The sequence below is a fragment of the Nicotiana tabacum genome, chromosome 23 (genome assembly GCF_000715075.1).
Source record: "Nicotiana tabacum cultivar K326 chromosome 23, ASM71507v2, whole genome shotgun sequence".
Classification (NCBI taxonomy): domain Eukaryota; kingdom Viridiplantae; phylum Streptophyta; class Magnoliopsida; order Solanales; family Solanaceae; genus Nicotiana; species Nicotiana tabacum.
In genome coordinates this window covers 21,283,363-21,298,633 of record NC_134102.1, presented here as the reverse complement: position 1 = coordinate 21,298,633, position 15,271 = coordinate 21,283,363, and the positions used below count along the sequence as shown (strand labels likewise).

Sequence of the window (15,271 nt, the reverse complement as noted above, 5' to 3'; positions counted from 1 at the left end):
CAAGATATTTCTAATGATCAAATTTATTCCTTTATGTATGATTTTCTCTCTCGATTGATATTTGCTGGTTCTTGACAAAACTTTTGTCAATAAATATTTTCAGTTTTGTACTTTTGAGTACTTTAATTAAGAATATTACAATCTATTGCTCTATGCATTAGTTAATATTCAAATCGAATAAACCGTAATCGAAAGGAGAAAAATCAAACCATACTGAATTTAATTAGGTATAATATTAATATGTCATTTTAAGAAATCGAATAGTGAAATATCTAATAATCATACTGTTCCGATAGACAAACACACCTAGTTGACATACCTAGTCACTTAATGGCAGTAATAGCACCAGGCTAGCCATTTTTTTTAACCCCTATAATTGAATAATAGCTATTGTTGTAGAGTTTCAAATTTCATAAGTAAAATTATAACCATTGTCATGGAATTTCAAATTTTACAGGTGCTTAAGTTTTATCTTTGAAATTTAAAATTTCATGATAATGTCTATTTTTTCAATTAAAGGAAATGAAAAGGGACTATTTTCAAATTTTATCCCACTTTTATTAGTGGTGTCTCAAATTTGAATAAAATTTACAAGATAGCCACTTTTCAGCTTATCTAATAAAAAATTATCGCTCTCACAAAATTTTTAAATATGCTAAAGTTTCAACTATACAAATTAATGACAATAATCAATTTTCAATTGTTGCAAAACTAAAAAGTGGATAGCCCTCGCTATTGCTATCTCAATTTTTGCTAAAAGTTTGGCTCAACCACTTAAAATCGACGATTGGGTCTCACGCATTATTGGGTCAATGTGAAATCGCCATACTAAAGCTGAAAAAACGAAGTAAAAAAAAAAAAAACAAAATACAAGAAAAGGAAAAAAGAAAAAAAGAAAAAAAGAAAATCGGTAAATCACAAAACCCAAAACCCTTTTCTTCATTCTTCTCCTTCGCCAGTCAGCCACCAAAAATTTCCTCCTTTCTTTCACTCCAATGGCGATTCTAGTAAGCTCCAAAGCGGAGCTAAAGCGGAGAGAGAAAGAGAAAAAGAAGGCAAAATCAGCAGGGTTTGAGTCATTAGGGTTAAGCTCCAATGTATTCCGAGGAATCAAACGGAAAGGTTACAGAGTTCCGACGCCTATTCAGCGCAAAACAATGCCGCTCATACTCTCCGGTATCGACGTCGTCGCTATGGCCCGTACTGGTTCTGGTAAAACGGCGGCGTTTCTCCTTCCCATGCTTGAGAAATTGAAACAACATGTGCCTCAAGCTGGTGTTAGAGCCCTTATTTTATCTCCTACTAGAGATTTGGCACTTCAAACACTTAAATTTACAAAAGAGCTTGGTCGATTCACAGGTGTTTTTGCTTTTTTCTCTCGTCTTTGGTTTCTCGATTGGGTTAATAGCACTTTTTGTCCCTTTTTAACCTTCAGTTAATCAAAATGTGCGTTTTGGGTACCTTTGCTTGTGAATATTCACAAATTTACCAGAATTATTAACCATCCCACCACTTAATTGCCCATATGTTATATTAACATTGTACTGTTAATTCATATTTTAGGATAACTTAGTTTAAAAAATAGTCCAAATATAATATATTTCCTACATAAAGGGACTACAAACACACATTTGAATTATTTGTTAGGTTAAATTTGATGAGTTATATATCAAGGACCAAAATAAGAATTTACCTGTTTTATGAGTTTAAGCTCTGACAGTGTAATTTTTTTACACAATTAGGTCACTTATTAGATAATTACAGGTACATTTGTTAACGAGCATTAATTGTTAATATGATAACAGTGGAACTGGTTTTCTATTGCAGGTTATAATTGTATTGATAGTATAAAGGTTCTTTTACATTGTCAATGTATATGGCTTAGATCCCTGTTTTATTTAGTCAACTTCGTTCATGGTAATTTACAGGTTTGATTATCACGTGTGAACATCATTTGTTTAAGTTAAAATACTCCCTTTGTTTCAATTTATGTGAACCTATTTGATTGGGCACGGAGTTTAAGAAAAAAAGGAGACTTTTGAGACTTGGGATCTTAAACATGCCATAACATTTGTGTTGTTCTAAGGCTTTTGAAATATGATGTTTTAAACAAACCATAACATTTGTTGACACAGGAAGTTAATTTAAAATATTTCTAAATTTAGAAAGAGGTAATTCTTTTGGAACAGACGAAAAAGGAAGTAGGGTCACAAGAATTGAGGAAGTAATTACTTATTTAAATAATTAGAATCACTTTCTAATTCCAAACCAAATGAGCTCTGAATTTGTGAAATTTTAGTTCAAGAGTTAAGTTTGTGAATACAACAATGTGGGAAGGTGATATTCTAGAAATTTCAACATTTCTCCCTTTTTCTGTTTATGACATTGGGAAAAAGGGAGAAGAATATTCTATATGTATTTCGGTAGATGCAGGGTAAAAACTGTGTTTGAGGAAGATATAAAAAGCACTATTTTATATGAGGAACTTTTATCAATTGATGGTATTACGGATGACCTCCATAAGTTTTGTAGCTATTGTTTTATTCCATTTTGTAATGAGAAAACTGGGTCTGATGGATTCATTGGAGAACATAATAGATGGGGTTTTTATGAGGAAGGACGTGGAGACGGGAAAATGAGGACAGAAATAGAGCGTTGTGCTTTTAGAGTTAAAAAAAAGTGGTTGGGATTTGATTGAGTATTAGGTAGAATTGAAGAACAATTACATGCATATTATATGACCAAACCTGTTTTCACATCTTCTATGTGGGCGGCAGTTAAGTGATATTCCTTAGGTGGTTATCTGATTAGTAGTTTAATTTGACACAAGTTATAAGGTAGATAGGCAGAAGCAATTAATCATTATTGATTTGTTTTTTTCCCTTTTTTTATTGGAGGGATGGAAAGGGTGTTTTCTGGAGCTAAATTATGGCCTTTTCTGAATTACCATATTCTGATCTAGCAATTTTGGTCATATTGATTCAATTTAAGTAAGGCTACCCTACAAGAGCTTTTAGGACTGATTGTCTGTATTATCTCTTTTCCCCCCTGGTGCTAGGAGTTTTAGGAGGTCTTACCTGTAGCCTCAAATGGTTTAAAGTTGCACTTTTCTCCTTGATGCAGATATTCGTGTTAGTTTATTGGTTGGTGGTGATAGTATGGAAAGCCAATTTGAAGAATTGGCACAAAGTCCTGATATTATAATTGCAACTCCTGGTCGGCTAATGCACCATTTATCTGAGGTTGATGATATGTCACTGCGCACTGTAGAGTATGTGGTTTTTGACGAGGCTGATTGTTTATTTAGCATGGGATTTGCTGAGCAATTGCATAGAATTCTCACCCATCTAGGTGAGAATCGCCAGACTCTGCTTTTCAGTGCCACTTTACCCAGTGCCCTTGCCGAATTTGCTAAGGCTGGGCTGCGAGATCCTCAGCTTGTGCGTCTTGATTTGGACACTAAGATAAGTCCAGACTTGAAGCTTGCATTTTTCACTGTAAGACATGAAGAAAAGCATGCTGCACTTCTGTATCTGATTCGTGAACAAATAAGTTCTGATCAGCAGACTTTAGTTTTTGTTTCCACCAAGTATCATGTTGAGTTCCTTAACATTCTTTTAAGGGAAGAGGGTATTGAACCTTCTGTTTGTTATGGTGATATGGATCACGATGCTCGCAAAATTCATATTTCTAGATTTAGAGCAAGAAAGACAATGGTGCTCATTGTGACCGATGTGGCTGCTAGAGGAATTGATATTCCACTGCTTGATAATGTTATCAACTTTGATTTTCCTCCAAAACCTAAACTTTTTGTGCATCGAGTTGGGCGAGCTGCAAGGGCTGGTCGTATTGGCACTGCTTTTTCTCTTCTCACATCTGAAGACATGCCTTACTTGTTAGATCTTCATCTCTTTCTATCTAAACCAATCAGGGCTGCGCCAACTGAGGAAGAGGTTTTACAAGATATGGATGGAGTCCGGTCCAAAATAGATCAAGCAGTTGCCAATGGAGGAACTGTCTATGGACGTTTTCCTCAAACTGTTCTAGATCTCCTCTCTGATAGAGTTCGGGAAATCATTGATTCATCGACTGAACTAGAAACTTTGCAAAGGCCCTGTATGAAAGCATTTGGCTTGTATTCAAAGACAAAACCAAAGCCTTCGAAAGAGTCCGTTAGAAGAGTAAAAGATCTACCACGTGAAGGGTTGCATCCACTGTTCAAAAATGACCTTGGTGGTACTGAATTATCAGCAATGGCTTTTTCTGAACGCTTGAAGTCTTTCAGGTTACTCTACAGTCCTTCCATAATTTTGTTTTTTTTATCGTCACGGTGGAATGATATTATTTCTGTTCTTTAACATTATAGTTTCGTTGTAGACCTAAGCAGACAATCCTGGAAGCTGAAGGTGAAGCTGCCAAGTCAAAAAATCATGTAATTTTTTCATCTTTTATGTTAGCTTCTATTTCATCAACGAACACGGAAAACTTCAAATTCCTGTTATTTTATATGGGTTCTTTTGAATTCAACTTGTGTTTATTTTTCTACCGCTCATATCGTCTTTCACTTCATATAAGGTGATAACTATGGGGTGCTGTAACTGATGATATATAATATATATTTGTTTAAGCATTAGGAAACTTTATATTTTTGCATTTTTATTTTGCTTTGGGGTGCTCTTTTCGTCTTCTTGAGCCGAGGGTCTTTCGGAAATAGCCTCTCTATCCCTCGGGTAGGGGTAAGGTCTGCGCTTACACTACCCTCCCTAGACCCCCCTAGTGGGATTTCATTGGGTCGTTGTTGTTGTTGTTGCTTTCAAGATACTCAAAAGAGGGGGGAAAAGGTGATTCTGGGGATACCTTGTTAATCGGCATCAAGTCTCTCTTTTCCTCTTCCTTGATCTTCCATGGTTTCCCCCTCCACCTTCTCCCCTTCCTGGGGACAACTTTCTATTCAGCACCAGGTCCTTTACCACCTCCACCTACCAGATGCATATACCTTTTTTTTGGGGTGAAGTAGGAGGTTGAAGCAATGGTACCTACATATATTGCTTCTGTTTGTGGAACAGGAGTTTGCAATTCTACTGAACCTAAAATTCAATTCTATGGGTAGGCTTCCTTCGATCATATGCCTGGTACTTTAAGCAACCTTGACTAAAAAATAATATATGTTTTAAAATTGAAGAGAATCTGAAAGACTTACAATAATAGAACTACTAAGAAAAGATTCTGTGAATCATATCTTTTCTTGAATTGGAGTTAGACAAAAAGGCTCTTGCAAATTGTAAAAAGGAGAGGATACTAATTTGGATAGCTAAATGTAGTGTTCCAAGTTGCTATTGTCTATGGATAGCGGAATGCAATCTGCGAATTTGCTGGGGATTAGTGTGTCATCTATGCTGGACTGAGCAAGAGTTCTGTTGGGGACAATTCACAGCTAGGTCTCCCTTAGACATTTGAACATATCAGCAGCCCCCTCTAATCACTGATTTTCCTCTTTTATGTTCTTCATCCCTACAACAGAACTTCTTAAAAGATTGTGTGCTCTTGTTACTTTGAGGTGCATTATGTAGAAATGAGTTAAAAGCTAATTTTGGAGCATATTCAGTCCCGACAGCGATATGTTCTGGTTAGGTGTATATTTATCATCATGTCTTTAAAGCTTAAGAGTTGGTGACATTTTGGGTGAACTTGCACGTTTTCCCCCAAACCCCCTTGTGTGTCTCGGAGATGATTCTAAATAACTAATTTGGACAACCTATGCAGAGTCAATGGGTCGATGTGATGAAGAGGAAAAGAGCTATTCATGAGGAGGTCATCAATAAAGTTCGTCAACAGCGCTCCGGTGTTCCTGCCCCAGAGGTGAAGCTCTTTTATATGTATCATCTTTTGTTTAGATTTTTATGAGTGTGCCCTCTAGTTGCTTTCAAAATGCAAATAGGAAACCTGAAAAGGACAGAGTATTATATGGATATGTTCAGATGCTGGTTATTTTTGAAATTATTAATTTTAGTACCTAGATACTCCCTTGAAATTCCTGCCTTATGGAGTAAGGTGCTGGAACGTAGAGATAGGCAATAGACGTTGTGTCATTTCCAGTTAAACCTCAACCTGGTGAAGATCACTTGGGTACTACTTGTCAAATAGTTGGTGTATAAAAAGGGTTTTAATATCTGTAGTCTCTTATTCTTTTCCTCATGGGTGTATGGCTTCATTTTATGCTACTTTTCTTTGGTATGAAATTCGTAATGAGCTGGAGTATGTGGGAGTCCTTGCTGGTCTGTTTGTCCATTAAATTTGACAAGATACCTTTCAGGCGAGTAAAACCATCCTGGAGGGTACTATGGTTTTTCTTTTTTATTGAATAAATTTTTGGTTTTCAAATAAGATCTTTGATAAGAACTGAATATGCGGATATTCTTATTAAAAAAAAGAACTGAATATGCGGATGTGTTAGACCTGGGCCAAATGGTAGGGAAAATTGCATGCTGACTGAAAGTCAACATGAGTGAGTTGTAAATATTGATGTTTAGGCTACAAAATTGATGTATGTTGAAAAGTATCCTCAGTAGAAAACTTGTGCCAAAAGACGGTGATTTTTTGCTTGACCTGAACAAGCATGTTTAGATTTGGGATAAGAGACATGTCGCAGTTCCCACTTGTTAGTTGTTGGAATTTTCCCTTCAGCTATTTGTTGAGGCAAGGTCCCTTCTAGCTACTTGATATGATATTGTCATAAGAATCCTTCGTCAGAATATGATTTGGTCTTATGATTTGCAAGTGTTGATTAACTGACTTCATTATTGATTTTTTTTTTTCCTGTTTTATTCCAGGAAGATGGCTTTGATCCCACACCTTCAGAACGGAAGGAGAAACAAGGTTTGTCCTCGTTCACTCTTCATTTTGTGGTTCTTTCCAGGTTTACCTCTTTCAGGAATATGTAGCGTGTGTTTGGAAACCACCGTGTAATTACTAGGCTGCGTAGTAATTACACGATATAGTAATTACAAGGGCGTGCTTCTTTGTCATAATGTAAGTACAGTGTAATTCCAAGTATCATGTTTGATTGTAGAAGTGTAATTACATAGTTAAATATTTTTAGTTTTAATATAAAAAGTTAATTATCAAAATCTTAATAAATTTATTTCAGATATACAAGTACATAAACTCTTAATATGTTTGTTTAATATAAACTTTAATATGTGACAAATATTTTTGTATCTAAGAAATATTAAATATTATTTTTACTACATATTATGAATAAATATATTTTCTTGAAAATATATTACCAGCTGCGAATTTAAAACTTTTACCAACTCACATAAATATAATATGAAAGTCATGATTTGTTGTGTTTTTTAACTAACAAAAAGATAGAAAAATTGTCGTGTTCTCCATAAAATATTCTCATAACAAAAATTTGTATGAAATTCTAATCTATTTGCTCTAACATTCTATATCTGTTGAAGAAATAAAAGAAATCGAAGAGAAAGGGTGAAGAATGAATACGGCCCAATTTATGTGAGGGTGTTTGACTGGGCATAGAGTTTAAGAAAGAAAAGCTTTGAAACTTGTGATCTAAAAAAAGCCATAGACCTTTTTGTGGCTCTAAATCATCTCATTAAACTTGCGCTTGCCTGAGCCGAGGGTCTCTTGGATTTGGCCTCTCAACCTGCACATGGTAGGGGTAAGGTCCCTCTCCAGATCCCACATGGGAATATACTAGGCATGTTGGAAAGTATGAAGTTAAGTTGTTTTTATGTGTAGAAATGTATCATTATTTTTGGGACAGACTAAAAAGGAAAGGGTATCACATAAGTTGGGATAAAGAGAGTAATATACTAAAAATAAAAATAAAAGAGGATTTGAAATGTCAACTTGCAATTCTGACCTCTCCCTTGAGAGTTGTAGAGTGCAATTGCTTCCCCTCAGTTACATTCAATTCCTTGTTGACCAAGCAATTACTTTGCGAGACAAACACACCAAAACTGTGTTATTACACCCAAATCTATTTTCAAGGTAGCTTTCCAAAGAGGCCCGGTACTTGATAAATCATATATTCAGATATACTGATAGTATCATATTGGAATGGGAAGTTGGGTAGTTTTGAGTCCTGTTTTAGTTTGATTTTGAACATTTAACATCCATTCATCATGGAGTGTACTTAAAAAGACAATGAGCATCATTTAAATGAGGAAAGATAAAACTATTTATGTGCTTAGTGTATCACCTCATTGATATTCTCATATTCTGGATTCTGATTATAAGATCTTGAGTGTTATCCAAAGTACAACGTTTGGTTGTCGACTTCTTTTGAGAGTTGAGACTTCAAAGAAATAGTTATGTTGAGGTCCTTTGCGAGTACTTGTGACACTTATAAATGTGTAGCTGCCTCCTTAGATTTAATGGGTGGTGCCAACAATAGTAGTTATTTCTTTTGTGCGTTATGCTTGCTATAATTATGACAGATAAGACTTTCTCATTGGACCACTTGTTCATCGTACTGTTTCCACTAATTGACTTTTACCATTTTGTAATTATGAAGGGTTTACTTGAAAATTGGTCCGCAGTGTTTCCGAGACTTGAATCTCGGGGTTAATGTCTAGGTTTTTCTGGTGCTTCTTTTGTTTGCAAGAGGATATGGGAAATACAATTTCTAACTGTCGGTGGATCTTTTTCTTTTTTGGTGGATAAGTGAAGAGAGTTCATTTTATTCAAGTGGCACCAAGTAGGTGCAAATATGTACGCATCAAAAACTTACACCCCTCCTTTAACATCTAGGAAGCCGAGGAAATCAAGTACTCCCTCCATCCCAATTTATGTGCAGATGTTTGACTGAGCACAAAGTTTAAGAAAGAAAGACTTTTGAAACTTGTGGTCTAGAACAAGCCATAGACATTTATGTGGCTATAAATCATCTAACTGAGGGTAAAATAGGAAGTTTAAAGTTAAAACAATTTCTAAATAAAGAAGTATGACATTCTTTTTGGGACAGAGGAAAGTATGCCACGTAAATTGGGTCAGTGGAGTATGAGTTGAACATGCGTTTGTTGAGACATAATATAATTAAATATTTATAGTATGCTCTTTCTAATAGCTTAAGCCTTTAGATGAGATGGTCACGCACTTCAACATGGTATCAAGCTGACTGAGGTACTGAGATCAAATCTCACTGCCACCCAAAGCAAAAAAAGAGAGAGGAAGAAAACATTCCACATGTTTGGCCCATGAAAAAAAGAATCGGGCCCACATATGAGAGGACGTGTTGAGACATAATATGATTAAATAATTAAAAGTGTGCTATCTCTAACAGCTTAAGCCTTTAGATGAGAGGGTCACACACTTCAACATTATTTGTTATTTTGCACCGAAAAGGGCAAATGATACAGAGTTCGTAGATAGGACTTGCTTGTCCTCAAAATACCTTCTGTTTCTCTCCAGCTGGATTACCTAAAAGATGCAGGCTGGAATTAAATTTGTTTCTTTGAGCAAGTAATCTAAAAGTTACCTGGAACCCCTTATCAATAGAAGAAAAAAAGCACTTGGAACCAAAGAGTAGTTGGGGAGCAAAACATGCGTAATAGAGAAGAAAAGAAGAGGGTTGGTGTATTTTTTATGAAGAAGAAGAAGGTTGGTGTATTATATGTTTTTCAAAAACTGTTGGAGTCTTGAAATTACTCTTCTCTACCTTTGCAACAAGTAAGAAATAACAAAGCAAGATCATGGCTGAGAGCACTTTCAGTTTGAACTGTACTGTTTTGAGCAATACATAAACGACAAAAAGAGCTTTATGGATTATTTTATATTGTTTCAGGGATATGCAGCACATTGTATGCTGTGGTTTAAATTTAGCTTATCCCCTCCCTTCTGCATAGTGCTTAGGATCTTTTTCTTCAAGTATCAGGAAGTATGTCTGAGAAATAAGAGAAAGGAGAGATAGATTGATGACTTGACAGTTTGGTGAATACAAGATATACTTGTAATTATAGGTGTCAGACACGAGCAAATGATATTTCTTCTGTATGGGACAGTGTCTAGATGTTCAGATCTTCAGATATTTTTCTTTTGGTAATCTGACATTAACACTGAACATTCTAATATGTTCCACTTAAATGCAAGGTGGGGAGACTAACTTGAGTTTGTTATTTTGAAAACATAGAAAAGTAAATAGTTGGATAGTTGTTGGAAGAAATTGTCAAAGAAGCTTTGATTACTGGAATTGCGATGGAGAATCAGATCACTGGACCTCGCCAAAAAAGTTATGGTGGTTGGAATTTGAAGAACCCTAATTGCTAGAGAAATGGCTGGAAGACACTGCCACAATATGGTCGCTAGGAAGAGGAGCAGTGCCACTAGGATGATAATTGGAAAGGGGGACATTGCCTGCTGCTGCCAGAACGACCGTCGGAGAACAAAATAATAAACTAATGACAAGATGGAAGTAGGTCAAACAAGGGCAAAGATTGTCTATGAGTAGGCAAAAGCTACTTGTTTTTAATGATAAAAAACAGGTATTTAAATCTATACCAGGATCGTAATGCTTGGATGCCATTTGAGAAAATTAGAGGGAGGAGTTATAGATACAATGATAACTTGATATTTCAATGAATACAGGGCACACCTATTATGGTGTGACAGTACATATGATATTTGCCTGATGTGAGATAATATATAACTTAGGAACTTAATTCTTATTCTAACATTGATACTTAACATTTCAATAATATAGATGATTGCCACTTTTAGGTTGGATAAGCTAAACCTTAACATTTACAAGATTTTCATGTATTGATTTGGCAGTAGCTGTTAGATACGCAATCAATTGGAAATCGATATGGACACTGCTGTTTTTAGTTTTCCTCTGTGAGGATTAAAGAGTAAGAGACATGTCACATGGATTGGAGCTAGAACCCAATACTCCCAGTTAAGATTGTGAGGTCTAAAGTCAAGGGAGGGATAGCCTAGTAGAAAGGGCTTTATCTCCAACCATGAGTTTGGACGTTCAAGTCACCAGGGGAGCAAGTAGAAAAAAGCACTGTTGGCTCCTGGAGGAGGGATTTTGGTTTGTTGGGGTCTACTGCATCAAAAAGAAAAATAAAAGGAACAAAGGACTGTTAGGCCTAGATGAGGAAAAACAGTGTTGGTTGCTTATTTGTTTCTTTTGCAGGTATGATATTCATTTTAATTTGATCTTCTGTTGATTTGTCTTTTGGACTTGGACAGTTTCTGGTTCTAAAAGGAAAGCAAAGAGCTTTAAAGACGAGGAAAACTTCATAAGTTCAGTACCAACAAATCAGGTAAATAATTAGCTCTGAACTAGGAGATTCCGTAATCCGACGCTCGTCTTGTTCTGCAGATTTTTGCATCATGCTAGAGTCGTGCGCTTTTCATGTTTGTTCTTTTATCTGGATTTGCGGAATGACTAATCTAACTTGTCCTCCACTGCTGGCAGCATTTTGAGGCTGGACTTTCCGTGAGAGGAAACCGAGGTTTTGAATCAAATAGGTAAGCATTACTATTCTTTGACCTATTATACATATTAGCGTGGAAGATGGATATTAAATGTTACACATCTTGAAGTAGTTTATTCTGCTTTCTCATCTGTTTCGTGGATGAACCTTTCATCTTTGCTTCTGTATGTGACGTCGAGTGAAATGGGAAAAATTCTAATACTGCGGTTTTTAGCTTCAAACTGCTAATGCGGCAAATTCTGTATTGTGAAGAATTGAAGATTCACCCTAAATTGACTAGGTTTAGATTGGTGGTCAACCTACTGCAGCCTCCTCCTCCATCTGGACTTGGGACCCACAACACTGACATTGATTTACATTACATTATCGTGGTATTTTGAATAAATTAGGTTGGATGCTGCTGTTCTGGATTTGGTAGCTGATGACAAAAATGGTCTGCAGAAACAAAAGACTACATATCATTGGGATAAGGTACTTATAGCTAATGAATAAAGCTGCCTTTTTCATGTAATGAGTAAATTTTCTCTAGAATGCTAATTGCATGTTCTGAACACAGAGGAGTAAGAAATACATCAAGCTTAACAATGGAGATCGTGTTACAGCTAGTGGGAAGGTATTTTTTTGCCCTCGCGTGTTATTTTTTATGGACCAGCAAACTTGATGAATAAATTATCTAAATTTCTATGAAGTGTGGCAGCAGAGTTAAAATGAGCCTACTTCTTTTCATGTTGTGAGCACACTGAGAAGATGTGACTCCCTTCCCATGATAACTTTGTATTTGGTCGGTTAAAAGATATTTGCCTCGTAATGAAAATATCTACCATTGCTAAGGAAATGAAATTAAACAATGTAACTTGTTATTTGCGAATCACAATAAAATAAAATAATAATAATAATAATAATACAATGTACAACGACAACAACATACCCAGTAATATCCCACACCGTGGGGTCTGGGGAGGATAGTGTGTACGCATACCTTACCCCTACCTTGTGAGGATAGAGAGGCTGTGAAGATAGAGAGGTTGTTTCCAATAGACCCTCGACAATAATAATACAATGTAACTTGTTATTTTGAGCTTAATGTAAATTTCCCTCCTTTACTCCTAATATTATTCAGGAAACTTGTCTAACTGAAATATAATAACTGCATTAAATTTTCATCATAATCTAAGTAGCTCAAAGAACTATGGAGTCAGGTGGGTCTTTGCCTAGTTATTCATCTCTCTTTGGCTTTTTCTCTCTTGGACATGTCAGAGATTAAGATTGTATTTTTTTATAACCGAGAAATTCCAGAGAGTCAATGTTGCACGGTTTGAAACATGGTGGATAATGGGCTCGCCCCTCTATCCTTCTCCACTTAAATGCTAGGCTTTTGTCTGCGACAGGGTTCAAACTAGTGACATGCATATATCCCACACATTGCGCTCTTACCACTAGACCAAAGCCCTGGGAACGATTTAGATGTATGTTTTCTAATGCTAGATCTTTTTATGTATTATTTAGAGAACATAACCAATAGAATAACTTGAAAGATTGAAATGTTTTGGTTATTTTCCAGATAGAATAACTTGAAAGATATTCAAAAGAATTTTTTTACCTGGTCTTCACCTCAAGTGCTTTCTTCAATGAGTCCAAGTCTGCCTTCACGGATAAGAAATCAAGGACTTGTCGGTAGATCAGCTAGCTCGTGCTCTAGTCTTTCATTGATCTTTTCTACCCCTCGCTCTATGAGGATGCGCGCCTATCCAGAACGTGCAAAGTAAAATAGCTGGTGGAAGGTAGGAGGTACACGGTGGAATAGTCGAGATGCGCGCAAGCTGGCCTGGACACCACGTAAAAAGAAAGATTAACTTGTAAGATAGAGACTGTTTTGGTTGTTTCCTGCCGGGTTCATCTTTGAACTGTGTATGATATTTTTTTTGTTGCATCCTGACTTCTGTTGAAAGTGGGGAAATGATTTTAAATCATGCTTTCTCAAAACAGTAAGGATGTCAAATTTATTTTTTGGCCACTTTTCAGAATTTCTTTGAGATCCTTGATGGAAACTAGACTGTCCTTAGATTCTATCCATTAAAACATGGAATACGTCCATTCCCCTATATAGCCTTAATCCCTTTCTGAAGCAGACAACATTGACTATGATAAGGACGTAAGCATAGTGATTTTATAAAAGCAACATAGAGGCAATATTTGGTCGCTATCATAGTTTCCCGTTGATGTGCTCCTATTTGACTTGACCTTTTTGTTGCATTATAACATTGAGTTTTACTTGACTTTTACTGGGATTTTTTAAAAGTTATCAGTCTCCAGGCTTTCCAAAGCTTTTTACATCTTTTTGTTAACATGTGCAGATAAAGACAGAGAGTGGTTCTAAGATGAAGACCCACAAAACTGGGATATACAAGAAGTGGAAAGACCAATCACACAAGAGAGTATCTGTTAACGGAACTAATGATGGTGGCTTTGCTGCAGCATCAACTAGTTTAGCTGGTAATTATTTTGGAAAACTCTCTTCTAAGAGAATTTTGACAGTAGTAATGTTTAGTGGTGAATTCTACATATTTCTTGGTACATTGCCTTCTCAGTTGCGTTCATAGTATATTTCTCCATATTCTGCTTCTTATCAATGAGTCTAACCTTGATTGGATTTGTGGGTGTTGATGTTTTTTTATTATGGTTACTTTCCTCCTTGGGAACATGCTATTATCTGCTCCATGTTGTTTCCTTGGTGATGAAAGTGCAAATTCATTTTGTTTCAAATATCCTGCAAGTATATGTTTGTTTCAATCAAATGAAGGCTTGTGTTTTGATATAGTGTTCTGCCTGCTTACGTTCAATGAAATGAAATCATGGTTGATGGTTGTGACCCTGTGCTGTTTGAACAGGTGGTCCTAGAGGACAAGGTGGTAGCCGAATGTTCAGAGGTGGGAGAAACAATAAGTCAATACCTAACGCTCATGTGCGATCAGAAATTAAAGATGTTGAACAAGTTCGGAAGGAAAGAGAGAAGAAGGCCCAGAGAGCATCTTATTTGAAGACTAAGAAGGGGAAGAAGTTCAATAAAGGTGGTAAAAAGGGATTCGGAAACGGAAACGGAAACAGAAATGGAAAGGGGAAGGGAAAGGGAAAGGGAAGACAAGGTTGATTGCATGCTTATCGACTCATTTGCTTCTGGTAATCTTCTCCTTTTGCAAGCTTACACATGCAAATCCAGAAGAGCACTTGGGATGTTTCTTCGCGCAAGTTAACTTGTCTATTCTTATGCGAGGACAAGTTTTGCTTCTTATAATCAGTGGAAATAAGGTAATATTTTCACTGTATGCTTGTGCTGCTTGGTATGCATCAAAGGCCAATTTTATAGCAGTCAGATGGGAGAATAGACTGCCTGTAGACATACTGTGAAATTTCTGGCTTCCCTGACAATTGGTTCGAAGCTTTATATAAAGGTCAAATAGCAGATTTCTGTAAGTACTTGTTGTATGTGAGTATTTCCTACTTAGTTGTCAAGGCAACCAAGATTAATGCAGTGTTTACCCATCAGCTTAATTACAACATTATCCTTCGTTATTCGGGTAACGGACCAATTATATATATTTTGTGAAACTTACACAAGTAGTAAACTTTGCAACATGTGCAACATGTTGCCCCCTTGAAAGATAGCTAGTCCCTCATGTTTTTTCATTTTTCCAGTTGTCCCCAATTTCCTTGAACCAAATGGTATTGAATTAGGCACAATTCCGCTGCATATGATGGGCTATATTCCTAGGGCACAGCTTGTCTAAACGGACACGAGAAAATCT

General features: G+C 36.2%; 1 protein-coding gene across 2 annotated transcripts; it reads left to right on the top strand.

Moving 5' to 3' along the window:
• Window positions 1-907: 907 nt before the first annotated feature.
• On the top strand, window positions 908-15,023 carry LOC107779216 (putative DEAD-box ATP-dependent RNA helicase 29). 2 transcript variants are annotated; one of them, XM_016599591.2, is made up of 11 exons: window positions 908-1,359; window positions 3,124-4,285; window positions 4,378-4,432; window positions 5,764-5,859; window positions 6,831-6,876; window positions 11,221-11,294; window positions 11,450-11,502; window positions 11,858-11,939; window positions 12,025-12,081; window positions 13,823-13,961; window positions 14,357-15,023. In XM_016599591.2, the coding sequence occupies exons 1-11, from the start codon at window positions 996-998 to the stop codon at window positions 14,614-14,616; spliced, it is 2,388 nt and encodes a 795-aa protein (XP_016455077.1). In that variant the 5' UTR covers window positions 908-995; the 3' UTR covers window positions 14,617-15,023. The 2 variants fall into 2 exon arrangements, with proteins under 2 accessions (XP_016455077.1, XP_075101546.1); XM_075245445.1 differs by lacking the exons at window positions 13,823-13,961; window positions 14,357-15,023 and adding an exon at window positions 13,030-13,159.
• The last annotated feature ends 248 nt before the right edge of the window (window positions 15,024-15,271 follow it).

What these genes read in the sequence shown, in the direction of transcription:
- LOC107779216 (XM_016599591.2), top strand. Translation starts at nt 996, where the DNA reads ATGGCGATTCTAGTAAGCTCCAAAGCGGAGCTAAAGCGGAGAGAGAAA. An exon ending in AGAACGGAAGGAGAAACAAG is followed by an intron (nt 6,877 to 11,220) that starts GTTTGTCCTCGT and finishes GGACTTGGACAG; the next exon opens with TTTCTGGTTCTAAAAGGAAA. An exon ending in AGCATCAACTAGTTTAGCTG is followed by an intron (nt 13,962 to 14,356) that starts GTAATTATTTTG and finishes CTGTTTGAACAG; the next exon opens with GTGGTCCTAGAGGACAAGGT.